The sequence below is a fragment of the Genypterus blacodes genome, unplaced genomic scaffold (assembly GCF_046128005.1).
Source record: "Genypterus blacodes isolate CSIRO-AG114 ecotype Tasmania unplaced genomic scaffold, CSIRO-AGI_Gbla_v1 ptg000099l_1, whole genome shotgun sequence".
Lineage (NCBI taxonomy): Eukaryota > Metazoa > Chordata > Actinopteri > Ophidiiformes > Ophidiidae > Genypterus > Genypterus blacodes.
The window spans coordinates 582,501-609,531 of record NW_027466903.1 but is presented as its reverse complement, the minus strand read 5'-3'; the positions used below and the strand labels follow the sequence as shown (position 1 = coordinate 609,531).

The 27,031-nt window shown below is 48.7% G+C and overlaps 1 protein-coding gene across 4 annotated transcripts in view; it reads right to left on the bottom strand.

Annotated features, from left to right (window-relative positions):
• mef2cb (myocyte enhancer factor 2cb) overlaps positions 1 to 27,031 on the bottom strand; it is a 57,985-nt gene that overhangs the window by 28,611 nt on the left and 2,343 nt on the right. For all 4 annotated transcript variants that reach the window (XM_076159783.1, XM_076159781.1, XM_076159782.1 and 1 more), the window contains exon 2: positions 7,664 to 7,938. In XM_076159783.1, the coding sequence (XP_076015898.1) occupies positions 7,664 to 7,717 (54 nt within the window). In that variant the 5' untranslated portion in view covers positions 7,718 to 7,938. The remainder of the gene's footprint in view (positions 1 to 7,663; positions 7,939 to 27,031) is intronic.

Below are 27,031 nucleotides of genomic sequence, written 5' to 3'. Positions count from 1 at the left end.
GCCCAGCTGGTAGCTAATGATCTCATTTTGTTGATTAACTGCACGTCATTCTGCTCTCAACTTAACGCGCAAGTGGATTAAGAAATACAAAATAGAAACAAATCTAAACACGTGTTCCGTGTGGTAAATATGAAGTGGAGATGGTGTGATTTGGAAGCGTGTACAGTAGATAGATTAGAGACACGCACACAAACAGATTTATGGCATAAATGTATCACGGATTGCCCTTCACATTTTCCCTGAGCTCTTTTACAACTTTGAGGCCTGAAAGCGGAGATAGGGTTGAATGGATATTGATAGATAGTTTTGGATTTCCTGAAATCATATCTCCCAGGATGCACCAGGGAAACTGAATGTCAAACTATCCCTCACATCCACCCTGTCTCTCTCTCTCTCTCTCTCTCCCTCTCTGTCTCTGTCTCTCTCTTCCTGTCTGTCTCTCCATCGACGTCGGGCAAACCTTAGATGAACCGCCATCTCCTCGACCCGCATCCCCTCGAAAAGTTTGCCCGTGATGTCATCAAGCTGAACTATCGGGTGGCTGGAGAGACGGCGGATGAAACCAGACGCACGGGGCCAACTCCTGAGAAAGCTATGTGTGTGTGTGTGTGTGTGTGTGTGTACATGTGTGTCAGGCTCTGTACCTCAGCACAAACACTCATCTTGATTCACATAAGGAGGAAAGCTCCCTTGGGCTCTAAATATCATGCTGACATTTACACAGTCACACTGAAATGTGAAAAAACAAGCCTCGTTCTTACGCGCCGAGATCAAAAGGCATCTGGTGACAATAAGATTAATTGTCATATCCAAAACCACTCGATGCGGCACCCGAAACTGAAATGTAAGCACTCGGAAAGGCTCTGCCAGCCGACAATAGCAAGAGCGGGCGGTCCAATGACGGAGTAAATAAGACGATGGGGGACTTGTAGGACACAAGGTCAAAGCGGACCGTTTGGGAACAGGACAAGTGGAGTGTTGTCTTCCCCAGGAGTGTTTTATTTGGCGGGGGGGCAGACACAGGACATCACTTGCTGCAGCTCTCTGCTCCACACCCACTCACTCAGCTGGGGGACATTAATGTTTCAGAAAGGTGCGTGTCCCCAGAAGGTCCAGAGCTGCTCAAATTGCCATGCCGACACGCTCCTTCAACACGCAACGAAAACAACAAAGCGGAATCGGATGGAAGCCGGACTCCAGCCCCCCCGCTGTAAATGAGGGACTGTGCAACCGTTCCCACATATTATAATTCACACGTCGGCTGACTGTAACAACACCGCGGGAAGAGAGCGAGTGTGATGATGAAAAAAGTCTAAACTGACCAAACAATAACGCCCACGTGAAAATCACACCCAACCCCCACATCACAAACCGACACGCTCAACCTGCTGCCACAAAGGCGATCACATAGGCTGCATGCATACATACATCCACAACACACACACACACACAATCCAGACACGTCCGTCTACATGGTAAACACTGTGGCAGACATCTTTGTGTGATGTGCTAATTTTTTTGGGATCTCAACTATGACAATTTGTGTGTGTTCCCGTTTACGGTGTCACGGCTCGAGGTGACTCTGTTGTTACTTCACGTCCTCACATGACACCGCCATGTGACCCCGATGAGCTCATCAGCATGCATGCTGGTGATGTCACTGCAAGCTCACTTCCCCCAGACCACAGCTGTACACTAAAGCCCCGGACCCTGTGTTTATTTATCTAGCCGACTGAACTCTTAACTGGGTAAGAACATATGCGCAGAGAGGTCCCACTCTGGAGGCATTTCAATGTTTATTTGAAACGTGGATTATGTGTGAAAATAAAAGCTTTCTTTTCCTGAATGAGGACGTCAGAAGCATTGTAAAACACTGGTGTGTCAGCGCGGGTGTGATATTTGTTTCATCGGTCACAAGTAAGTGTGTCGCTTCAACACGTTTGCCTCTGTGTGTGCTGGTTAAAAGACGGCAGTGTAAAACCCCGGTGTGTGTGAGTGTGAACCCAACTGTATCTTCTCACAGGCAATTGGTAACCAGATTGTGAAATATATATTCACACTATTTTTAGGTAAAAGTTAAATGACGATACTTGATGTTCAAACTGTCGGAGAAGGGGCGTGTTCTTGTGAGGTGGTTAGAGGCTCGAATCTTGATACGCACACACACACACACACACACACACACACACATACGCCTCCCGCAAAAAAAGATGAAAGATGAGCTGAGAGGAAAAACAAACATATATCAAGTTTATTCAGCTGCCCGTGTCCACGTTCACAATGTCGATTTTAAAGAAACCCTCATGCAAATCTCTCTTTAGAAACCTTTCAAAAACTGAAACTCAAAACTTAATTTCATCCGCATGATATATTCTTTACTTTTAAAGGGATAAAGTGAGGGACAACTGTGCCAAACCTTCTACTCTAATACACAGACTGGAGGCAACGCCCGAGTGCTATTCACAACCACCCCACCTCCTAGGGCAGACACACACACACATACACACACACACCTGTTCACTGTTCTCACCTAAACCCACACATCCCCTTTTCTGAATCGCCACCTCTGAATTCCCATTGGCATCTCTTTTATTCATTCTTCTTTATGTCCACGTGTGTTTTTGTATGTGTAATGTACACTCTGTATGCTTGTGCGTTAATGTGTCATTACGGCGTGCCTGTCACGCCCGAAACGAAGAAGAAAAAAGAAAAATGTTTGGGATAAAGTGAGGGACGCGAGGAGAGGAGGGATAGCGTCTGATTCTCTGCCACAATGGTGAGATGAGAGAGAGAGAGAGAGAGAGAGAGAGAGAGAGAGAGAGAGAGAGAGAGAGAGAGAGAGAGAGAGAGAGAGAGAGAGAGAGAGAGAGAGAGAGAGAGAGAGAGAGAGGGTGTGGAGGAGGGAGAAGAGAGGGGGCGGACGCACAGGAAGCACATTTGTATGCATTTCCTCTCATAACAGGAAGAGGCCAGTGGCTTCCCCTTCACAATGGCTTCGCTTCTGCTTCCCACCTCCTGCCTGCCTCTGCTTCCCTGGGGGGAAGAGGTGGGTAAGGGGGGCGGGGGGCAGAGGGAGAGAGAGAGAGAGAGAGCGAGAGAGAGAGGAGCGGAGAGACAGGCACCTAAAACCTGCTGGTTAGCAAACCAAATGTGGCAAAATGACAACACTCGTATACACACACACACAAACACGAGCGCGGGCGAGCACACCAACGCACGTCGCCTCCGTGTCGTCCGGCCGGCGTGCAGCACGTTTTGTCTGGAGACAAACACTTATCCCATTGTCAGGGGGCCAAGCAGGAAGAGATGAGCTTACGCAAAAGGAATAAGTAGAAGAGCCCGAGACCTGAACTCTGTCTCACAGCCAAAGAAGCAGTTAAGAGGGGCATTACAACAAAAGAGGCTTTGTCCCACCTCTAATATATGCTACACTCTTCTCTCCCTTCAAAACGCCACTTATCTGACATTTTCAATGTGCCTCCTTTGTACAGTACTAACAGGAGGAGATGACGCTTGAAAGATTTCTGTCTTTGCCACGAAACGCTGACCTAAGGAACTGACAGAGTGCCGTCTTAATCAGTCCAAATTTAGCCGCGTTTGCCCGTAAATACATGGCTGCATATATTGTTCCTCTTCTCGGGGCGTGTAATTAGATTTCAGCACAGAGCTATAATGCAAGGGTATGTATGTTCCTGTTTATGCTGAGAAACCGCAACTGGACAGAGCTGCTGCATCTGCACCCACTGGCTGAAATACAAAAATATGTATAGTAGATGTTTCTCTGTAAGGCTGCAATGATACAAAAAAAACCTGTTGTGATTCATTTGAGGCAGAAAAACACTTATCCTGTCTCACTAAAAGCTCACGGCGAGTGTTCAGGTGGACAAAGCAGAGAAAAGAGTGAGAAGCTTGATAAACCATGAAAGTCTTTCAGGTGAGGGGGGAAAAAAATTACAAAAAAAGAGCGAGGTGAGAGTGCGAAAGGAACACATGAGGAATGAAAGGAGAAGTCGGCGTACGAAGACAAAAGAGAGGCAAACATAAAGCGTGGGGAAGGTGAGAGCTTAGCAAGCCCTTTTCAGGTGAGGTCTCGCAGTGCTGAGCACGTGGTGCGGAGGAGTGCTACTCGCCGCCGCCGCCGCCGTGAAGAAGAGGGGAAAAAAAACACCCGACGACGGCGGAAGGTGGGAAAGAGGGAATTAGAGAAAGGGTGCAGGGGTGAGGAGCGACCCTGTGCGCCTCATTATTTTCCTGCTGTTAATTTTTGCTCGCTCGTTTTCTCACCCCGGTGCTGTTGATTGGAGAGAAGGATGGGGCGTCGTGGAAACAAAAAAGATCATTTATTTCAGCTGCGCTTGCCGCGGAGAGTGAGATGACGCACTCTCAGGGATGACGTAAAAAATAGAAACCGAGAGAAAAATTCAAAAAATGGTTTTCTATCTCTTTATCTTCCCGCTGACAAGTTTGTGTGTGTGTGTGTGTGTGGGTTAGTGTGTGTTTGGGGGAGTTGGGACATTGTGTTGTCTTACTTCCTGTCACTGATGACCTGATCCATGTTTAACCTTTACCCCTGGGGCACTTCCCGCTACTGGAACGCCACACATCCCTTACACCCCTACACACACACACACACACACACACAGAGTCATCCTCACTTAAGGCCACGGCTCAAGAGGTAACGCTCATTAGAGCCAATTGCAGTAAATTAGCCGAACCCCAAGATGACGGCGCTCCAGAGAGATAGATGTGTTTTGGATGTGCGCGTGTGTTTACATGCATGTATTTGTCTACGCTGCATAAACAAGACCCTAAACGCACCATCTAAGTATGTGTCTAAGCATATAATCTGTTTAAATGTCTCAAATCTGTGCCAGCGTGTGTGAGTGGATGCATGGTGGACGTGTGCTGCAGTATCTGTATGTGCTCGAGTGCTTGTGTCTGTGTGCCTATCAGTGTGTGTGTGTGTGTGTGTGTGTGTGTGTGTGTGCGTGCTGGGGCAAGAGAGTCTGCTCTCTGTCTGCAGCCCATGAGTTTATGGCACAGGGGGCTCTTTCATGTGCCCGAGGCTGCGAGAGGGTCTGAGTGGTCGGGGGGCTCGGAGCCAGGGCTCACACACTGCTGCCCACTGTCCGGAGGTCCGGGCAGCCAGTCAACGCCGGGGAGGCCTGGCCCTTCTGCCCTGGCTCATGGGAAGTGTTTCTGGGGCCTGGGGGTGGCAGCCCAAAGTGGGCCGCCCAGCGAGAGCGAGCCCGGGTCCTGTGCCCGCTACCATACCGCCGGCTAGCAGGGAGGGCAGGGGTGGGGCCAGTCGGGGGAGGGGTCAGCGGAAACCCTGTAGGTGGTGAGGTCGTGTTGACAGCCACGCAGAACGGTGCCACTCCACCGAGGGCTAAAAGGCGGAAGGACGTCCACGCTGACAGCTAAGGATATTTGGGAGCTAAAAACACCCTTTGATAAGAGCTGTGACTAATGACTCTAATGTCTACATGCTGCAGTCAGAACATCACACAGCTTAGAGGGGTTGGCAACATGTCCTGAACTTTCTATACATTAAACCGTGAAAGAATGTAAAGAATGTGAGGTTTGAGGCAGCTCGGCACCGACTCCTCTGGTGTTTACTTGGCTTTGGCAACGGCACATTTCCACAAAAAGGAAGTGAAAATAAAGCCGGGGCTTCCGTTTTTTTGGTGTTGTTTATTTTTTTTAAATTGTCAGTTTCTGAGTCTATCTCTATCTCTGTGTTGCAACATCCATCTACTAAAATCAGCAACTGCGATGATGTCATGTCATTTATTTCGGGCCTCAAAGTTGGAGATGACAGGGCAACGCCACGTGATGCTTTGTCATCACGTGGCGATCCCACGTGATGATCCCTGATGGCAGGGATCTTCAGCCACAAAAACAGATCAAGTAAATACCTAATCTATCACTTAGGAGATCAAAACAACAAAATCCAGTGATATATTGATTCCTCCTTCCCTGAACCTCTCCACTCTCATCTCTCCCCCCCTCCCCTCCCCTGTAAGTAAAGCCCGGATATCTCAGGCATCGATTCCCTTCAGGTGTCCTTCCTGTCTCTCTCTCTCTCTCTCTCTCTCTCTCCCTCTCTCTCCCACCTTATCCTCAGGAGCCGGAGTGCCTGGTGCAACTGGCGAGCCCAGTCTGAGGTGGGATGAGAGCGAAGCGGCTGAGATAACAAGTGAGGAGGAAGTGTGGGTGCTGGTGCAACGGGATAGCCTTCGCTCCTCCGTCTATAAAACTTTGTGACCTCCTCCTTTTGCTCTCCTCAAATCTCCCGTCTCTCTGTCTTCCCGTCTCTCTTTCTACAACAAATATGTTCGCCAAAGCACAGATTTTCGCACACATGCGTGATTTCACACACTCCCTCTGTTGTTTCTTTGCGCTTTCCGTGTGTTGGTCGTTGGTGACAATCTGTGTCAATTACTTCTGTCTAATTCTGTCTAAGTCTTTTTATTAACGTCCTTTACGCCGATTTCCATCTGATTGTGACACCTTTCACGAATTTTAAAGATGCTTTTTATTGCCCTTTATTGGAGGAGAACAGAAAAGAAAGTTGTGTCCAAGATGAAAACACATGGGGGAAAGCAAAGACAGGGGCCAGTCTTCAGAGTGTGTGTGTGTGTCTGTCTGTGTGCATTTCTACGTGTGTGCTTTGTGTTTGACCTGTGATCCAGAGGCCACGTCAGCGGCGTATGGATCCACTTGGGCTGCCAGGAAGCTGCCAAAGTGTCAGTGGTCACTTGTACCTCAGGAAGTGATCGATTGTGGGCCTGGGGGGCAGTGAGGGAAGCCTGTCTCTGTCTATTTCCTGCTGCAGACGACACCAGTCTGCTTGATTGTGAACGCTGTCCACCACAGATCATTTTGTTCCCTCACACTCAACGCCTAAACTCCAAAGCATTTATTTCACTTCATCTACCGGGATTCATTTCCAATTACTCTTTATCGTTGTTGTGCTCCGCAGAGGAAAACTACAGCGGTCCCCACGGCGACGGATTTAGCTCGCGAAAAAATAGTGTTCCAGTGTTTGTCTCAAAGGCCTTCCTCCATCTCCACCCTGTCGGCCCACTCCACTCCAGCCCGGTCTAGTCCAGTCCGGTAGCGACGTGTCATTTTGGACCATCCCATCTCTGTTTGGTTCTATTTGTTTATGCTTTCTACTGTCGTCCCTCCCTCCCTCCCTCCCTCCGTCGGCGCGGTAATATTCCACTGCCGGTGAGCTAAACTGGGTGGCATGGTGTGAGAGAGGCTGGGTGTGTGAAGGGCGCTGCACTCGGCCTCGGAACAGGACAAGCGGTGACGTGCAGAATGGAGATTTGGGGAGAGTTACAGATGTTCTCATGCAAATCCCCTTTCTGGTCTTCTCTGTGTCTTAGATTTGGGGGCAGGGGGGACAAACCCTCAAATCCGCACAACCACCTTCCACCCTCAAGCAATAACTGCACTGCCCCCCCCCCCCCCCCTCCTCCCCTCCCCCTGTACACTCCTCTGTCCCCCAGTTCACATATTGCCCAGACTCCCAGAAGACCTTCAATGGTGAGGGCTATGTGGGGGTGTGGGGTGTTTCTCCTTCCTCCCTCCTCCACCCCTCCTCTTCCCCACCCTCACACTCATCCATCCTCCCACCCCCCCAGGGACTTACCTGTCTGTTGCGTTCATCCATAATCCGCGTGATCTGAATCTTTTTCCTCCCCATCGTCCCCGTCTCTTTCTTTCTCTCTTTCTAAAGAACTTTATGCTTTCCTCTCTATCTCTTTCTCTCTCTCTCTCTCTCTCTTGCTCGCTCTCCTCTTTCTTCTTCTTTCGCTTCTTCTTTCTCTTCTCGCCTCTTCTGTTCTTCCTTTATCTCGTCTTTTGTTTTTTTCTGCTCCGCGTTCTGTTTTGCGCCGATCAATTCAAAGATTCCAGCATCCGTACCTGTGAGAGAGGAAGAGAAGGGGAGAGGGAGGGAGGGAGTGGATGGGGAGGGGGGAGGAGAGAGCGAGAGCATTAAGTGAAATGAAATATGGCAAAAAGGAAAAAAATGAAACCTGGGAGAGGGAAAAAAATAATAAAAGTGGCATCGTGGCAGCCACAAGGGAGGGTGAAGAAAGACAAAGAATCTGTCAACAACGTTGTGAGAGCGACTGTGTTTTTCACTGTCGATATCATGCAAATCAGTTTTTGCATTTTTTTTCTTTCCCAGACTCCGACTATGAGAGGAGACAGTGCTGTCAGGATCTCGCCTCGTTCACAGAGAGTTTGACAGTGTTTTGGATGTGCCGCTAACTTAAATGCTCTAATCACCAACACTGTAACATTACATCCACACGGAGAAATACATTTTGTTTCTCTGCCGCTGTATTGACAGTGGAGCTGCCAGACGCGGCCTTCTCGGCTCTATCTGCAGCTCATCTCCAACATGGCAGATGTGTGTCACGCGGGAGAGAATACAGATGTAAAAAAACGACGCCGGCTCTTGCTACGTTCGAGAGAAAAACAAAGCCGAGGCAAAAAGGATAAAGGAAGAGAAAAAGAGCCAAGTGATCTTTAGAAACGCGGCACGGGCTTCTTTCTGACGGGGAGGAATCGAACACGGAATTCCACGGTGAACAAGCTGAACGACACTGCATGTTAATGGTCGTGTTTGAATAAGTGTGTTTGCAGATTTGTCTGTGTGTGTGGGGGTATGTGTGGCTGTGTGAGCGCTAAGTGGAGGCCGATGTGTGTGCGCGCTGAAGGAAGCTGCACCTCCAAAAAGTTTGCATGAGTGAGCGACTGTGTGTCCTTATGTTATTACATGTATATACTGTACTCCTGTTTGTGTGTGTGTGTGTATGTTCTTGTGCGAGCTTGGCTAAGCCGGAGCTCCAGTGCATCTCTCCAGAGTGCTAAAGTAGGCCAACCCAATCTATCTCGGGGAGGAGCAGAAGAACTGTTGTTGTGTTTTCTTTTGACAGTAGAGGTGATAACGTCCCTCGTTATGCAAATGAGCATCCCATTATTTAAGCTCAGTGCAATGCAGGGGAGCTGTCAGTGCCATCACATGAAAAAAAAAAACCTCCGTCTCTCCTGCCTTTTTTCCTCCACTTTCCCCTTCTTCTCGCGTCTCTCCTTTCTGAACCAGATTTCCGGCACCTGGCAGCAAGAGCATCAGACGCTGATGTGGAAGACGACACCGCCTCACCAAAAGACATGTCAGTCTCTGTGTCTCTCTCTATCACTCTCTCTCTCTTTTTTCTGCACACTCACACACATACCAGCACATTATAATGCACTTCCACCCCCCCTCCCTCCCTCAATTCTTTCTTCTTCTTTTTTTTTTTTTAAATCTTCCCCTAACCTGAATCCATGTATTTATTGAGTAACATGCATGAGAAAGCACTAGAAGGCTCCAAACCCCTGAAGTGAGCGCAGCACATTGCTGCGCACTTGACCTCTTTATGCGAGAGAGTAGGACATTGATAATAAAAGTGTGTAACAGGGACGTCCAGGGATGCTGTGGTTGTTCTCAGTGACGGGCCGACCACTGCTTTACATCAGAACACACAGGCCCAGTGTGTTTATCTGCTATCACTGGTGTTCTACTAAGTAGTCTGTCGTGATTGTTTTATTAAATATGTAAGCACAATTAATCGTGTATAATCTTTTAAAAATTGAATCCTGAGCGAAATGCATGACAAAAAGACTTCCTGACTTGATCATTTTGGAACACGCCCACCCGCCGCAGAAATAAGAAACAAACATAAACGCGTCTTTTGGCAGCTCGAACAACAGCCAGCGCTGCAACGCCGCCGCCGCCATCATAATAACAACATCTAAAATAATTCGGTGGCAGCTCTGAGGAGGCTATCCAACACATGTTAGCATGGCTGCACGCAAACACACCCATCTGTAGAGGGGAACAACAAAGAGACTGGATGTTGTCAGACAAACTTGGATTACAAGCCAACACTGAGGCGCTTGGCACAAGACAGCCAGACAAGCGTATCAATCAAGCCGGCACACCTCAATCACAGGCTGACAGCGGCGCCCTCCTCCTCCTCCTCCCCCTCTTCCACCTCCTCCTCCTTCCAGGCTTTCCGCTCCAACACTAGCGCGCCTGGGCATCGCTCCAAGCGAAGGAGGCGTGTACCTTCGCGATCTCTGCCTCCTGGCCGTCACCTCCTCCTCGTTCCTCCTACAGCCCACTGAGCAGCGATGAACCTCTCAATGTCAACACCCGCTGGGGCAACACCTTAGGCCTTATGTAACATTAACGCTGAGGCTAAGCCCGTGTCCTGAACATTTAATCCCTGCTTTTGGCTCTCAGCACCAGCCAACGCTCCCCGAGGCGAGGCTCTGCTGCCGCTCAGCCCTGTGTCGGCGCTCCCCCCCCCGCCCTCCCCCCTTCTCACTCTTGCCTGCTCTACCTCCTCCTACACAACAACGCCAGCTCCCTCCATCCCCACTTCGCCCCTCTCCATCTTCCCGCACTCCCTCTTCCTCACACCCGCCCCCGTCCCATATGAGTGCCAGGCAGCTCGCTCCTGGATAAGAACAGCGAGTGCCCACCTCCTCATCGGGCTCACTTCCCTCTTCCCTTCCCTCGCTGTGACGAGAGGCCGCGAGCACCGCTTAACTTAGAAGATTACCACTGAACCACTCAATCCCATTTAGCCCGGTGACGCCACCGCGGAGGGGACAGTGAAATGCAGCTAAGGTGCACTGGTCAAGTGGCACAAGGCAGTAATCCTTAGCTGGAATTTTTTCACAAGAGAGCGACACTGACACCTGACCTTGAAAGGGCAAACGAGGTGAGAATGTGAGAAATGGAGACGCACAGGGAGAATGATGGCACAGAGGAAGGAACTAACAAGCTTCTACACATTAAGCCAGCATCCTACTGTAATCCCAAAGTTAAGCACTTAGAAAGAGGGAATGAGTGAAGAATGCACAAAAGAGTATTTGTGTAAGTGTATTTTTCTGTATCTATGCCGAGTCTGGATAATGGTATGGCTGCGTTCACACCAGCCTGGTAACTGGAAGGCGGCTGGGACGAGCGACTGCTAAGGTCAGAGTGCATGCTGGCACCAAGCAGACAGAAGGAGAACGGCCGCGCCTCCTGCTTGTTTTATATCCTGGGTCCCAACTCGCTGCGCTTTGAGTTGGAGAGGTGACAACGGCAGAGAGAGCGAGCGAGAGAGCGGGAGAGAGAGAGAGAGAGTGGAGGGAAGGGGACGAGGGAAGAGAGGGAAATGGAGTGAGGCAAAAAGAGGGATCTTTTGAACAGGCACCGGGCCTCTCCAGGGGGAGGGGAAGAGCTGTACCCACGACCCTCCCATCTGTTAAGCAGACGGACGGAGGGAAAGAGAGAGAGAGAGAGGGAGAGAGAGCGAGAGCGAGAGAGAGAGAGAGAGAGAGAGAGAGAGAGAGAAGGGATGAAGGTTGGGGGAGGATGGGAGAGATAGCGAGTGAGCAGCGATTCAGCACATAGATCTAATGAGCATTCTCTCTCTCTCTTTCTCTCTCTCTCTCCCTGTGTGTGTGTGTGTGTGTCTCAGAAGTGGAGCTGAGAGGACGATGAGAACATATACACTCAGTGCACCACAAGGCTTGATTCTAGGTCGCCTCTCTCCCAAGTGTTTAGTCACTAAAAACTAATATACAGCACACGGCTTTTTCACATTCTAATAGACAGTCTGTGGGGTGCTTGTTAATGTGGCTTTGTTGCCGAGGACAGACGCCGAACACGCCGCTGCTGAATCAAGGGTAGTGACAAAAAGGGGAACTTCACCTCGGACTCGTGCTCGGGACTAATTCGTCACTTTGAGAGACAGCTGCACGGTGTAGAGCGAGGGGGTGGAGGTGAGGGAGGGGGAGGTTGTTAGTGAGCCAGCAGAAGAGACGTGCAAAACAGGAGTTGGCAATCACCCCAGAGGTTATTTCTGCATTCGGAGAATTGCGGGGGTTAAAAACTCACTCCTGCGAATGCAACGCTTGCAGAATTCCGCCGATGTTCCCCGAATCCTAATTCTACACATGTTACAGCAAATTGGGGGAAGGTGATTTATCATGACAGGATTGGCGATGTTTTTCCAAGAAACCCCACCTCGGCCAGTGCAGCCTTGGCTCATGGTACATCTGCAACACATTTGGTAATAGCATGTGTCCTGAAAAAAAAAATATATAACACCAGTATCCCCTATCCTCCTAGGAAATGTGGTTGTGAGCATTTGAAATAACATATTACACTGCTGTAAGTAAACCTTTTAGGAGGTGTATGGTACATTAAATAAACGCTCTCTCTTTTTAAATAAACTTCCATTTCCTTGAAGAGGAGGACTAAAAAAGAGCTTTAATACAGTTTTCCAAATACAATTTCAATGTCAGTACACACTCGCCTCGCACCCGTCTTTACTCCAGCATTTTTTGTCATGTGGGAGCTTTTTTCCCTCTTGAGAACATTACGTTTTTTTCCCCCCACCAGCATGTGTAATGTTTGGTTTCTCCTTAGTGTGTTTTCCGGTGTGTGCACTTGTTTTCGGCGCACAAGTGTCTTTGTCGAGCGTACGCATGCGTGTGCGCTTTTGATGTAAAAATAGTGGTACACGGTGCTTTTATCTTCCCGAGGATGGACGGAGATATACCAAGAGACGAGCGGAAGGGGGGAGCTAGCTAGCGAGGGAGGGAGGGAGGGAGGGAGGGAGGGAGGGAGGGAGGCGATGGCCAGGCGGGGGGAAGAAAAATGTGTATCAGGTCTCATTGTGCCTCTAATGTCATTACAGGCAGTGACTCCTCTATGTGGCACGCCGCACTCCCCATCTGTCATAGCGAGATAGGCAGGGTGACGAATGGCTATCACTGCTGCTTCCCTCATCCACCCCCCCCCCCCCAAACTCCAATGTCTGCATCCTTTACAAGCGCATGAGGGGAGAAGAGTGACCTAAGCCTGGGTGGTAGCGCACGCGTAGGTGGGCTTTCATGGCTTCGGAATCTCTCCAGATATTAGGACTCATTTAACGTGTTAGCGGCTAAAGAGATTAGCAACATGTTCGTCTGGGGATTAGAGAGAGATAGCGGTCGATCATCTTGTAATGTCTTTATTTCTTCTTCTTTCTTCCTCCCCGTTGCAATCTAGGCGAACTCCGGATTGAGAATCGACCGCCTTGCGTTTGCCTATGCGCGCCTTGGAGAATATGTCTTCAGCTGTCTCTTTCTATTAGGTCATGGTTTAGCGGGATCATTAGCGAGACAGAGAGGGCTTCGCAAGTATTCTATTTTCAATCTCTGTGCGCCTTAGAACTCAGACACCTGTCTATTGATGAGGAGGAAACTGAGCCAATAGCCTGTGGTTGGCACAACTTTTCTATACTCTGTCAAGCACTCGCAAGTGTGATTGGCATGGCAGAACAAAGTATATTGTTATAAGTAGGAGGTCGGTCGCTAAAAGATGAGCTCTTCGCAAAACCCAATTTCTCGACTTAAAACTTCATACTTCCCACTCTGAATTTAATTGATTTCCAAAACTAATGAGACTCTGCCTGCCCCGTCCCGTCCCGCCCCCCCCTACCCTGACTCATCCTCCCATCCAACAGCTCTGCCCCGGGGTCCTGGAGGACAGAAAGACAGGAAACACACACGCCGCCAGCTCAGCGGAAGGATGTGACATCAGCAGCCACAGACAATAAAAGGTGTTAAAGGTGCTTCCTTCCCTGAAATCATTATATCTACAGAGCAAAAACCGGGAATCAAAACTCACAACTCTTCCTTAAATTTCGAGACAAGAACAGGATGAATTAAGGGAAGCTGTTAGAGATGTTGGGATTTATACTTAAATAAAGCTGTGAGTCTCACGCTCATATAGTTCACAGGAACAATCTTTACTGCCAAAAACACATGCTTCAAATAATCACACACTTCTTTCCTCAGGTAATTTGTGACGACGCCAACTGAGGAGCACATGACAAAAAAACAAACAAAAACTAAACGAAATTCAAATGAAAACTTCAAATTAGATTTAGTTTTGAGTCATTTAGATACAGTACATCCCTGCAACGTGATTGGTGGAATATGAAACTAAAGCTGTATAGTTAGAAGAAGCCATCTCATTCAGAACCTCATTTCTAAACTAAACTACAAGTGTTAGAGAAAGTATACATTGGCTTACAAAGTGGAGAGAACCACCGTTGGTTTCTGTTGCGTCACTTATAGTAGGGGTATAAAGTCAAGTCGGTGAAAACAAGAGTGTGAATTTATGACGTAACAGTGAAACAGCTTACAATGTGGAAATCATATTTCCGCAATTGGAAATCCCAAATAATTCCACTGGGTTTCGCTCTAAATGTGTCGGTGCGTTGCTAAAAATACCACCTGTGTAATTTTGTCTCTTGGATTAAAAAGCTTACGACGGTTTCTGGTGGAGAGGTAATTGATGGGTGCGCAGATTGTTTTGCTTTATTGTGCAAAGAGAGCGTTTTTGTCCGTGAGGCCGTCATAATGCCCTTCATTTGGGCAGCTGCATGTCTCACTCAGCACCGGCAAACGGAGGCCTTGGGGCCATCGGAGCCGCAATGACGGAGACAGGTAGCCATCCGTCAGGGCCCGTATGGAGACAGGTGAGAGCCATTTTTCCATAGCCCGTTGCTAAACTTCCCCAAGGACGAAGGGACTTGACACAATGAGTCAACCGACCCCCCCACCCCCCAACCCCTTTGAAAGGAGGCCAAGGGCTGCAAAACCGCAGCTGCTAGGCCAAAGGCAGACGAGCAAGAGGGCAAACGCCAAATGAGATGAAGCGAGAGAGAGAGAGAGAGAGAGAGAGAGAGAGAGAGATGAAGAGCGCTATTGTGGCAACTCCTCTGGTGTTTTTTTTGGTTGTTGTTGTTGAGGAGCTAAACTCAGACGAGCGGGGTGACCAAACTTGCCACACACACATACCCATGTGCCAAACTGGAAAAAAAAACGGTATCAGAAGAAAAAGGAGAAGAGAAGAAAAAGCAGAAGTAAAAAGCGAGCCACGATTTGGAGAGGCACCGGAAAGGCTGGAATGAATCACCGCTTAGCGCATTCAGTCTTTCCGTGGTGGCACAAAAAAAAGATAGATAGATAGATAGATAGATAGATAGATAGATAGATAGATAGAAAGAAGAACAGCAGAGGTACAAGAGATTGCAGATGAAGACTTGACACAGGTAGTGTGGCCACAAGATGCAGAGAGAGAGAGAGAGAGAGAGAGAGAGAGAGAGAGAGAGAGAGAGATGGTGAGAGAGCAAAGAGCGAGGAGGGGATTTGGAGGTTTTGAATGTGTAAGCGGTGCCGATTGTGGTGATAGACATGCATCTGATGCTGAAGACACTTCGGTTTCACTTAACCAAACTGGTGACTTTATTTGTTTCACTTCTCTGTCTCTCTCTGTCTCTCTCTGTCTATCTCCCTCTCTCTCTCTCTCAGGCCTCTTCTGCGTCACACAGAGTCCTTTACAATGGCTACAACCGCCGTCTCTGTTCACGTGACGCAGCGCGGCCGCAGGACCCAGGTGTGACTTGAACGCCGCGACAGATGCTGGCGCGTGGGACTGGAACAGAGAAAACGAGCGTGCGGAGACACACGTGGCCGCACAGACACACACACACAGGTGGAACTCCAGCTGAACAGATTGTCACTACCCTGTTTAGTCCTATCAGAAAAAAACAAGAAGGAAAAAAAACAGAACAACGACGACGACGAAGACGAAATAATGCACGCGAGAAGTGATGTGGTGGAATTAGTGCATGAGCCCTTGGGTGAGGCGTGCCCAGCCCCCACAGGAACCGCCGCCAGTCATGTCACTAAGAACACAAAGCACTGACATATTCACCCAATTATGTTCCCTGCCGAGTATGACAATGTCTCAGGATGTTAGCAATGTTCTTCAGCGGCGGTGGTGTGTGTGTGAGTGAGTGTGTGTGTGTGCAGGGTGAAGGGCAGGCTGTGCGCGTGTGTGTCAAGAGGTTTAAAATGGAGCGTAAGGTCTCGCTTACTTATGTTCAAAACGCAGCAAAGTTCCCCCCGCGTAGTCGTGTCGCTCCCTCCTCCCCTCTACACACACACACACACTCACAACACTCTGCATCAACACCAGACATCATGCTTAGACGATCTACTGATGATTTCATCACACATGCGCGCGCTCACACACACACACACCCCTTACTCCCTTTCTTTGCCACAGCATTCTAATCACCCTAATTAAAAGCTTTGTTCATTTAGAAATCTCTGATGACAATTTGTTTCACTCTACCCTACAGCAGTGGTGGCTGTGAAGAGAGGAGAATTAAATTTGATCTTCTGACAGCAATTATTAAATGCTCCCTCCTGGCCTCAATTAAGGCCCGCGGGCTAACGCTAACACGGCTAACCCCTCATGCAGCCCACGATGTGTGTGTGTGTGTGTGTGTGTGTGTCGGTGTACTTCCTCCTCCTTCATCACCATCTCCTTTTTGTCACCTCTTTAAGTGTGTGTGTATGTGTGTTGGCGTGCGTGGGTGTCGTTGCCTGTTTTGCATTCTTGTAAGTAAGATGATTTCCTTCTTTTTGTTGTTGTTGCAGGCAAGTCAGCATTCAAACTCTGGTCTCTGGTCAATCTACTGAGGAAGTTGTGGAGTTTTACCGTTTCTCCCCCCCGTCTCGCCTGATCAGCATGTTTTGACGTCAAGACGATACTATTTTGCGATGTGATTGTTTTTTTAAGTTGGGGCAAAAATGGTCAATTACCACTAGAATTAGTAGGAGAATGTGGAGTTAAAGTCTCAATTTTTCGATGTCTACTAGAAAATCAATAAGTTATGAACAATTAATGCTCTCAACACGACCGACTCTTCCTTTTTTTTTGGGTGAGTGTGTGAATGAGTGTGTCACACCCAAACCGACACCACACACATCTCACGGTCACAGCCTTGCCTAGCAGAAGTGAGCGGCGCCACGGCTTTGCATTGAGCGCAGTGCAGTGCGCGTGTGGGTGAACGTGCAGTATTAGTAGAAGTAGAAGGTTGCACACTTCAACAAGGATGTCCTTCATAGATTCGACCTTCTGGTTTTTTTTCTCTCATTTTCTCTCTCTCTCTCTCTCTCTCTCTCCCTCTCTCTCTCTCTTCCTCCTCCGGTCCCTGCGCTCTGCTTGGAAACCGAGTAACCTAGATCGTAGAGCGCAGAGAGAGAGGGAGAGAGGGAGAGAGATTCTGACAGAGAGAGGCAGACAGAGGGAGGAGGGCAGATTGAGAAGAGGAAGGAGTCACAAACCAACAACCCAAACCCCCTTTGCCAACACTTCAAAGAGGAGGAAAAGTAAACTTCACCCCTCCAGCGTGATGTCAGCTCTCTCCCCTCTTTTTCCCTTTTTTCTTGCTCACCACAAGCTGATTGTGCTGATTATTGGTGAGCATTGTTTCCCTGTTGACGCTGCGCATCATTAAACAGAGATTGTTCCACTGTTAGTGTTTGTTTAAGCAAGGCTGGTGTAATGTTTCCAGGCACTGTCTCTCTCCACCACAGACACACACACACACACACACACCCACACTGTAAAATGTGAGACACAACTTGTATGCTCTCCATCTATAATTAACGTTACTCGTGTGTAAGCTTTCAAGTCAAATTTGCTTGGATTGGGGAGAGAATTAGGGACAGAACTGTCATAAAAAAAATCAAAACTCGCCCCTCATAAAATGCTTTTTAAAAATATCAAACTTTTTAAGCACATAGCTTGTAGTCGTCTGCTTTCACAGTGCTTTTACAGTTCCCAAGGGAGCGCTGGTGCCGGGGTGTGTGTGTGTGTGAGGGGAAAGGTTGTACGGAGCGTGCGGTGGCATACAGTACCTACAGATCAGCCTCTGTTTAGGGGAGTGGCCCCCACCAAGGCCAGAGCCGGGCCAGACCCAGTCCAAAGCCTCTCATTAGTCTCCGACTGGGTGCCGTGCTCCCGTTTGGAGTGGTTAAGGGGAAACCGGTGAGGGTCTGGCAGTCCCGACTCTACTCCACTCCCAGCGCCATCGCAACCCGACCTCATCAAAGCCAGCGCTCGTAATTTGTCACAGAAAGCAGCCAATTAACATATGTTAGGGGAGGGGAGGGGAGGGGAGCGACGTGGAGACGGGGGGAGGAGGAGGAGGAGGAGGGGAAGGAAAGATAGCGTATGATTAAAGAGTCTGCACAGCTGCACAGAATCAAGATGGCAAGGAGAGGGTTTGAAAGAGACCTCAGCCCCAGTAATCTGATAAAGCTCGCTGTTACTTAACCCCCATAAGCGAGAGACGGCGAGAGAGAGAGAGAGAGAGAGAGAGAGAGAGAGTGAGGGTGAGAGAGAGAATAAAATAGAGACAAACAAAAATTTTATTACCGCTGTGAGGCTATGAGTCCTGGCCGAGTGCCTGAGCTGTCGTGCGTTGTGGCGATCATGTAGGCCGCTGTGTCACGCCGTTGACCCCCCCGCGGCCCCCATACCCTCCCCCCACCTCTTGCCAAAAACTGCGCCGCTCCTCCGCCAGGCTCTATTTTTAGCGGCGGCACACCATTGTGTTTGACGTAGTTCACAGCTACACTAAAAAAAAAAAAAACCTGTCGGGGACTTTTTCTCTTTCTCTCTCTCTCTCTGACAAAATTCGGAACATTGGGACGCGTCAACAATTTAAGCTGCCTCTCTCATAAAACAAAAGGTTTTCATTCCTCATTTATTTCTTTGTCTCCGACGCCTCACTTACATTCTCCACTTGTTTGTTTGCTTTCAAATTCCCGCTCTTCAAGGTTGATTTTTTTCTTAACGCATGGCGTGTGTGTGTTTGTGTGCGCGTGCGCGCACGGTTATTTATGCATGTGTGTCCTCGCATGTGTGCGCGTTTATATTTCTGTTGTTGTTGATGTTGTTGTTGTAGGAACATCTTGTGAAGTGAGTTGTGTGATATTGAGCCTTGTTGTTGGATACGGTGGCAGGCTGAATGCATTAGCGGCGGCGGCGGCGGTGCCATTCTTGTGTTCTGTCGTCTCTCAGCCGCCTCTGCCTCGTCTCTCTCTCTACAGCGAGTGATCACACAAGCTGACAGGCGAGTTTGGGCCTTCGTCTGCCGCGCCATCCGCGCCGCTATGTGGGCTCCGACTCTTTCAGCCAGCGAAAGAAGGGGAGGCGGGCAGGAAGCTTTAAACACGTTTGAGTGATTTCTGGAATTGTGTGTGACAAGACATGGGGAAATCCCGGCAAAAAAGGCGGAAAACTTGGAACAATGATGCTGAATTCCTACTAAACAGCATAACAATAATAACAATAATACTAATAATAGGACGCCGTGTTGCAGAGAAGCATATAGCTCAGTATGTACAGGAGTCATGACTCTTCTCCTCTTGTTCTCTCATGCACTTTTATCCTCATCATCGAACAATTGTTTATTTATTTTTTCCTGTTTGGAAAGTTAAGGGCCAGAGCGGAGGAGGAGTGAATGAGCGGGTGGGTGGGGGGGGGGGGGGGGGGTGCAGGGATGATGGACAGAGCGGGGGGGGGGGGAATTTTTCTCATCTCATCAAGAGTTGAGAGCCGGTGGTTCGGCAAAGGAGACAGGAGTCCCCCCTCCCCTCCCAAACTGTCCCCTACTTACACACACACACATACACACTGAAATCCCACTGCTTAGAGCACAGCTGCACCGTTCACATAACCTCGCCTGCCCCCTCCTACTACCCCCCCAGCTAATGATAGCAGAGCAAGTCCCCTCCACACGGCAACAGCTTTTTCCACTTCATGTACATACACACACACAGACACACACGGGTGCACACACACACACACACACACACACACACACACACACACACACACACACACAAACTTCATGCGCGTACACAAGGGTATCAGACTCCCGCACTCGCTGGTGGATGCAACGTATCCTTTCTCCCTCTCTCCATTTTTTTTTTCTTATATCATTCGATTTTTTCTCCTTCTCCTCACCCTGAGAAAAATCCCCAGGCCTTATGACCCAGGGAATGGTATGAGAACAGCACACACAGACACAGACACACACAGAGAGACACACACACACACACACACACACACACACACACACACCACCCCTCCAACTCCTCCAAACTTCCCTTTCTCCCTCAGTCCAGCCCTCCGCAGCGAGTGACCTGCATCACAGCTGTGCGTGGGAATTTCTACGGGTGTGTGTGTCAAAGAAGGCTAAGTGTTTGAATATATGCATGTGCACATGTGTCCCGCGTGGAGAGAGAGAGGGAGAGAGACAGAGCAGTGTAAACCAACGTGTTAGGCATTGACTGTATGTACATATTTCTGTGCGCGTATACGTGCGTGGAGGAGGAGGAAGAGGAGGAGGGGGAGGAGGAAGGGGGGGGGGGGTTTCTGCTGCGCCTACTGTGTATTATCCCAAATAAACAACTCATTACACGTGTACTTAACCGCTGGAAGCTAATCCCTGTTATCGTTCCCAGCGTTTCTCTTCCGATTAGGCTACAGGGAAGAGGAGCCCGAGAAGGTAGAGAGAGCTGAGTGCAGGAGGAGGACAGCGAGGAGGAGGAGGAGGAGGAGAGAGAGGAGGAGGCCGAGATTAGAAGGAAGGGAAGGAGGAAGACAGAAGAAAGAAAAGCAATTTAAGCCAACTTCCCTCTCCCTCTCTCTCTCTCCATCTCTCTCTCTCTCTCTCTCCTTCCTCCTTCTCCCTGTGGATTTTTTTTTGCGCTGCTCTTCCTTGTTTTTTCGACCATCCCTCAGAACTGGGTCATCGTCAGACCGCGCGCCAGCATTTTGAAGAACATAGGGGAAGGAGGAGAGGAAGAAGCAAGAAACAGGAGGAGGAAAAAAAACGAAAGAAAGCGCGTGTGTGTTTCTGTGCGTCGAGAACAGCGCGGCCTTCTTTCATAACAAGTAGCCTGCTTATCAAATGAAGTTGTCAAAAGCACATTAATAACAGGCGGAACAATTCAGGGAGGACAAATGATTTCTCTTTGTCTGAGTAAAGAGAGAAAGTCCAGCGAGGGTTTCCAGCTTTCTCTCTCTCTCTCTCTCTCTCTCCCCCTCTCTCTCTCCCTCTCTCAATGTCATAATGGAATGTACAGTACTCGTTCTCTCTCCACGCTTTCTTTACGAATTCTCACTCACGGCTGGATGACAGTTTAACTGATAAAGAGCATCGTGGGAGGATGGTATTGATTTAAGATCACATAATAAGATGCTTCTACAGAGGAAAAGGAAGGTTCAAACTGCTCGGTGAGAAAGTAACGGATAACAACGCGAATAAACAACCTTCTTCTATGGTTGTCACGGCGCTCTTCTTTTGAATAAATGCCAGTCACTGCGATTTAAAGCATCAACAGCTGATCGTGATCCAGTCCCGTCCTCAAACCCTCATTACCCTCAGAAACACGGCGGCTGACATCCCCGTCCCCTCAACAGAGTGCGAGTGCAGAGTGTGAGGGGAAACAGTGTGTAGCGGCAAGGCAACGAGAGAAAGTTAACACTGTTCACATCATGGCATATGCCCGAGACGCGGGAGAAAAAAAAAAGGAATTAACAAGACACCTCGGCGAGCACGGCGAAGAGGAGAGAAAAGCACCCGTGACCTCGGACTCAGAACGACGTGTCAGGGAAACATGCGAGTCGCCGACGCTTCACTTTAGGAGAAGGAGAAACGTTCATTGCGTTTGCCATTGCGTTTGCCATGGCGACGCTCCTCTGGCAGCCTCGGCGTTTAGTATTTCACCTCTGTCGTGTTTACAGGCAGTTTGTGTTATTTTTTTTTATATTCCAGACTCAGCGACTGATTTTCACACACCCTCATTTTGAGCTCCCATCCTGTTTGCTCAGGCCCTGGGGTGGGGGGGGGGTTTGTGCTGTCGTAGGCCCGGCGGTAGTGTGTGTGTGTGTGTGTGTTCGTGTGCGTGTGGGTGGATGTGACGCGGAGGCACAGGGACTCTTGGTGGAGGAGGGAGGCTGGAGCCGCGACAGGTATCCCCCCACACTTCCTCAGCTATTTATAAAACCACGAGTCCAGCACACAAGGCCAAAAATAAGACGGAGGCCATTTTTATCTGAAATAATAAAGGCCGTCCCTCCCTCCCTCCCTCCCTCTCACTCTCCCTCTCTCTATCTCTCTCTCTCTCTCACAACTAAACAATCAAGTGAAACTACCGAAGACATTGAAACCGTCTATTTCTCTGACTCACAGGAATCAACATATACATTCACACATGTTATCTCTATCTCTCTGTCCCCAACACACACACACACTTACACACACACACACACACACTACAGACAAAAGTCAATATCAAGGCTGAGCTATTTCTGTAGCGAGCACTATTTAGGAAGTGCGGGCCGGGTGCCAGTATTCTCCTCAGTATCGTCTGGGCGTCAATGCGCTGCCGCTGTTATACAAACTCACCTCTTTCCTCTCCCTCACCCACTCCTCACCCTTTCCACCCAACCCCTTGTTCCATTGTCACTCCCCCCCCCCCCCCCCCCGTCTGTCTTACACACACACACACACACACACAAGGTTATTTGTTTTTCCAGCCCGGGGTCGAACCGCAGTGCCAGGTGAAAGCATCTAGTGGCAGGATGAAGCGAGTGGCTGGTGTGAGATCACGAGGCCTCACTCTGCCCAGCAAACCTTGAAGGGAAGCGCCGGGCTGGAGTTTCAAACAAAGTGCCCCCTCATTCATTATACATGCAACTGCACTGAAAATCTCCTACCGCAACACCATCTCCTCCTCTCCTCTCCTCACTCCCTTCCTCCTCACATCGGCCCCTCTGCCTTTCTCTCCCTCTTTTTTTCCTTCTCCTTTTTCTTTCTTTCCCCAAGACAGAGCATCCACAAAAGTATGAATAAAATTAATGACGTCACCAGCTGCACTTTGGGGAAGAGCCACTGTAAGGAAAAAGCCATACATCACAAGACGCCGGGGCTGAAAATATGCTTTAAAAAATTGACAAAGCGTGGCGTTGGGTTAGCTTCTCTCTGCCCCTCATGGCGCTCTGAGAAACTGTGTATTACTGTGTGTTAAGTGTAAACAAAGAGTATCAAACGTTCAGAGTTCTAAGTGACAGAAAGGCTTCAGTGCTCTGTTAAATGTGTCGCTGCTGTAAAGTTTCAAACCAGTCAAAGACCTTACAGAACGCTTATTTTCATTCTTTTTTCACGTAGCCTTTTACATTAATCTTCCTTGCTTTTTCACATTTCTCTGTCCTACTTTTTAAGTCCCTTTCTCTCTTTTTTTTTCAGCCGAGCACGCGTTACGTTATGTCGTTAAAGAAAAGGCCTGAGCTGCTCGTTCTTCGCTCGGCACGCTCGGCCCTCGGGGTGGGAATGGCACAGATGACAGTGGAAAAGGAACACGGCTGTGGACTTTGGCAGGACACCGCCTGGTTAAACTGTGTGCTCCGCGGAAGGGGGGTGTGTGTGTGTGTGTGTGTGGGGGGAGATCTGAGCGTGGATTCCTATACAGCCTCTCCTCAGCCTAGACAGTGTTAACAGCATTTTCAACAGAACGGTCCCCTCGGACTTGTATGGCAAACCCCCTGATGTTACTGAATATGCCCAAATACATCCAGCTCAGTGTGAAGCGTGAAACACTCATCACGTCTCAGGCCGCCGTGCTTCTTTAGACGGGCGGAGAAGTAGATAGATACATCAATCAGGCTGTCTATTATGGGAAATTGGGTGCGACAATGTTTCAGTACAAGAGCAAACATCGCACAAAAGCCTGACTGGGTAAAATTTGAGTCCTTATTCCTTTGGATGCGTCGTGAACAGAAGATCGGCTAAAAATACCCGACGGCAGTGTGAAGCTCGGCAGCAGTAGCAGCGGTGGCAGCGCGCGCGGGGAGAGGTGGCGGTGGCGGCGGCGGAGGAGCAGGATGGTGGCAGGCGAGAGGAGCGAGCGGGGAGGTTTCAGATGGATGCGAGCGTGTGTGAGGCCGGGGCACAGAGCTACCTCTGTGCGTCTCACCGGACGGTGTTGCAGAATGACTCGGCTATGTTGCAGCCGCGACAAAGATAAATTACCGCCGCTGGAAAATATTTCTACATTTTCACTCCCCGTCTCTCTCTCTCTCCCTCTTTTTGGCCATTGGGTGTCATCCAAATGCATGCCACACCAAAAAAGAGATGGCGACTGTGTGTGTGTATATGTGGGTGAGGGGGGGGGCTGTCTAAGAACATATTTTTGGGGAGGGGGGGGGCACAGGTCTGTGCTTTATGGTTGAACATGGCAGGTTTACACACATCAAAGCAAACACTCCTCCCTCCACCCCCCGCACCCCCCCGACCTCTGAGAAGGATTTACGTTTGATTCTGGCCACAACGTGTTCAGGTCAGGTAATACACACAACAGAGTGTTTGGAGTTAGACTACATGTGATTCTGTGTGTTACACTGATATACACACTGTATATTAGAGCATTCTCACGGGATAGCAGTGTGTCGTTGCAACTATAAGGGAAGTTAATTTCCTCTTATGTAAACGTGTGAAGTGTCATTTTAAAGAGTCTCCACTCTGCTGTGACACGCAGCCTGATCATTGAACTATTCTATGTTTAAACCAAGAAAAACAACCTGAGCTCCTCTCTAAATGTTTCTCTTTATCTTATCATTCCCACTGCTCTGCTCCTTGCACTCCTCCTCCTTCTCCTTCTCTCCCTGTCCAAATATTCAGCCCCCCCCCCCCCCTCTTGAGCATGGCGAGGTGTTTTAGGTGTCTCTTTAGGTGGGCTGTGGCTTACGGTGTGATTGTGTGGTCAGTACTGCTGAGCGCAGACCACCCAGCAGGCAGCCGCTGCCATAATGACCAACAGGCTAGGCAGGAAACAGGAAACAGGAAGAAGAAGAAGGCAGGACGTCCTGTTCATCTAGATCACTGACCGCTAAGCGTTACATCACGACAGCATTGCGCTGGAATAAAGGTTACCTGACGTTCTCTCTCCTCATCTCTGTTCAATTAATCTCTCTCTTTCTGTGTGTGTGTGTGTGCATGTGTGTGTGTGTGTGTCTCCCCCTCTCTCTCTGACTCTTTTCCAGACTGCTCCATCATCTCAGACATCAAACCCTTCCCCTCTTCAGTATGAGAATAACAAAAAAAAGGAAACAGACACACACGAATGCACAGCAGCAACAGCCTCACCAACGTCACGACAAACACAAAAGTGCAAACACACACACGAGCGGAGACGAGGACGCAGCAGACAAACACACAAAGCAACAGCGAAAACACAGCACAGCACAGCCAGAAGTCTACTTTATGCAGAAATATTCTAAAGTGTGTTTTACAATACAATTAAACATCAAAGACAGATATATTCCTCTGTGATCTTTAACACCCAAGTGAACAAACCCCGCACACACACACACAAACGCCTCCCCATCCACTTACAGCAGCACAGAGAAAGTTGCTGAACGTCACTGCTAATTACTAGATAGAGACAGAGGAAGACTTTGCATCATTATGCAGGATCCAGTACGCATTAAAATATGTGCATTCAAATCCACCATAAACCGCTCAAGGACTGTGTTTATACAGCAGACTATTTCCCTTAAAGTTGGAGGAGTAATTGCAGATCTTATGAGAGGATGCACACGGGGCAGGGCGAAGATTCCTAACCTACACAATGGTGAGGACAATGAAAGGGAAATAAGCAAATAAACACACGGCGAGGTCGAGCTCTGTGTGTTTCATTAGCTGCCACGAAATCGGGTAAAAAAACAAAAAACAAAAAAATACAAGGCTGTTCCTTCCACCTGCCTGATGCAATAAACAAGCCTGCAAGTTAGCATAAAGCCAAAGTGTTTTCATCTGCTCACAAACAAAGTTATTCGCTGCACATGTTTTTAACGCTCGTATGAAAATCAAATTTCTCGCCAAGCTCACAAACATTTACTTAGGAGATTGTGAACCCAAACTCGCTGCGGAATTTAGTTAAGTCTCATGAAGTTTGAGGAAAAAAAAAAAAAAATGATACGCTCTACCATACATGAGACAAATGTGATTTTATTCAATCGGCTCTTATCTCGCTTGAGCCCCCGAAAGGCACCAAGTCCAATTACAGCACTTCAGTATCTGCCACCACATCTACCCAACCTGCCGCCTGCAAACGAGTGTTTTTACTGGGCAAACTCCTGCACAACCCCTTCAAAAACACGTGGAAAAAAAACTTTAAAGCGCAGCAAAAATGGCTTATTAAATTATTTGCTCAGACATAAATGCTTCTGATGTTTCCTTGAAGAATAATGTTTTCATAGATTTGGTTTTCCATAGGTGGGGAATCTTGAAACGTCCCTTATGTGGAGTGCTAAACAGGTCTGAGGCAGCAACCGTGCGTGCTGCACTTCTCCTTCTCTTTTCTGACATGTAAGCTTGATAAGTCACATTTTTCAAGCTAAATCTTCCCCAAGTTTCCCCGCACACACTCCGGCTCGTCTCGGCCTCACCACCAAACTGAGCGTTCGTACATTTACAGGCGTATTATATTAGAATTGTATAATGAAAGCTGGTCAGTCCCTCCCTTTGTTGCCTTTGTCTGGATGTTTTAACAGAAGATAAAATCCTGAGCATGCCACACAGTGTGTCCCTTCCCTTCACTTAACTAAGGCTTTACTGAGTCCCTGGTGTACAGCAAAGTGCCCTGACAATCGGCTCAATGCCCTGGCCAATGACAGAGACACGTGACCTTCTAATCCCTCTCTGTGAGAAGGGTAAGAGTGTGTTGTCACTGTTGGTTTTGTGAATCAGCGCCCCCCCCCTAAAATCCCTGATGATTTGTCAGGAGAAGGTCTGTGGAGAATAAGTGCGATACAAAGCAAAGGAGTCCAGATAGAGCGTGTGGGTGTCGGTGTGTGTGTTTAAGACAGCGAGAGAGAGAGAGAGAGAAACAAACAGATCATGCTTTTGTCTATGCATTTATTTCTGTGTGTGTGTGTGTGTGTGTGCTTGTGCAGGGTGTCTGAGATTACAGAGCTTGGCCGACAGAGTCCTCAGTGTGTAATCGTGGGTCCACATGCGAGCGCTCACCTTCCTCTGAG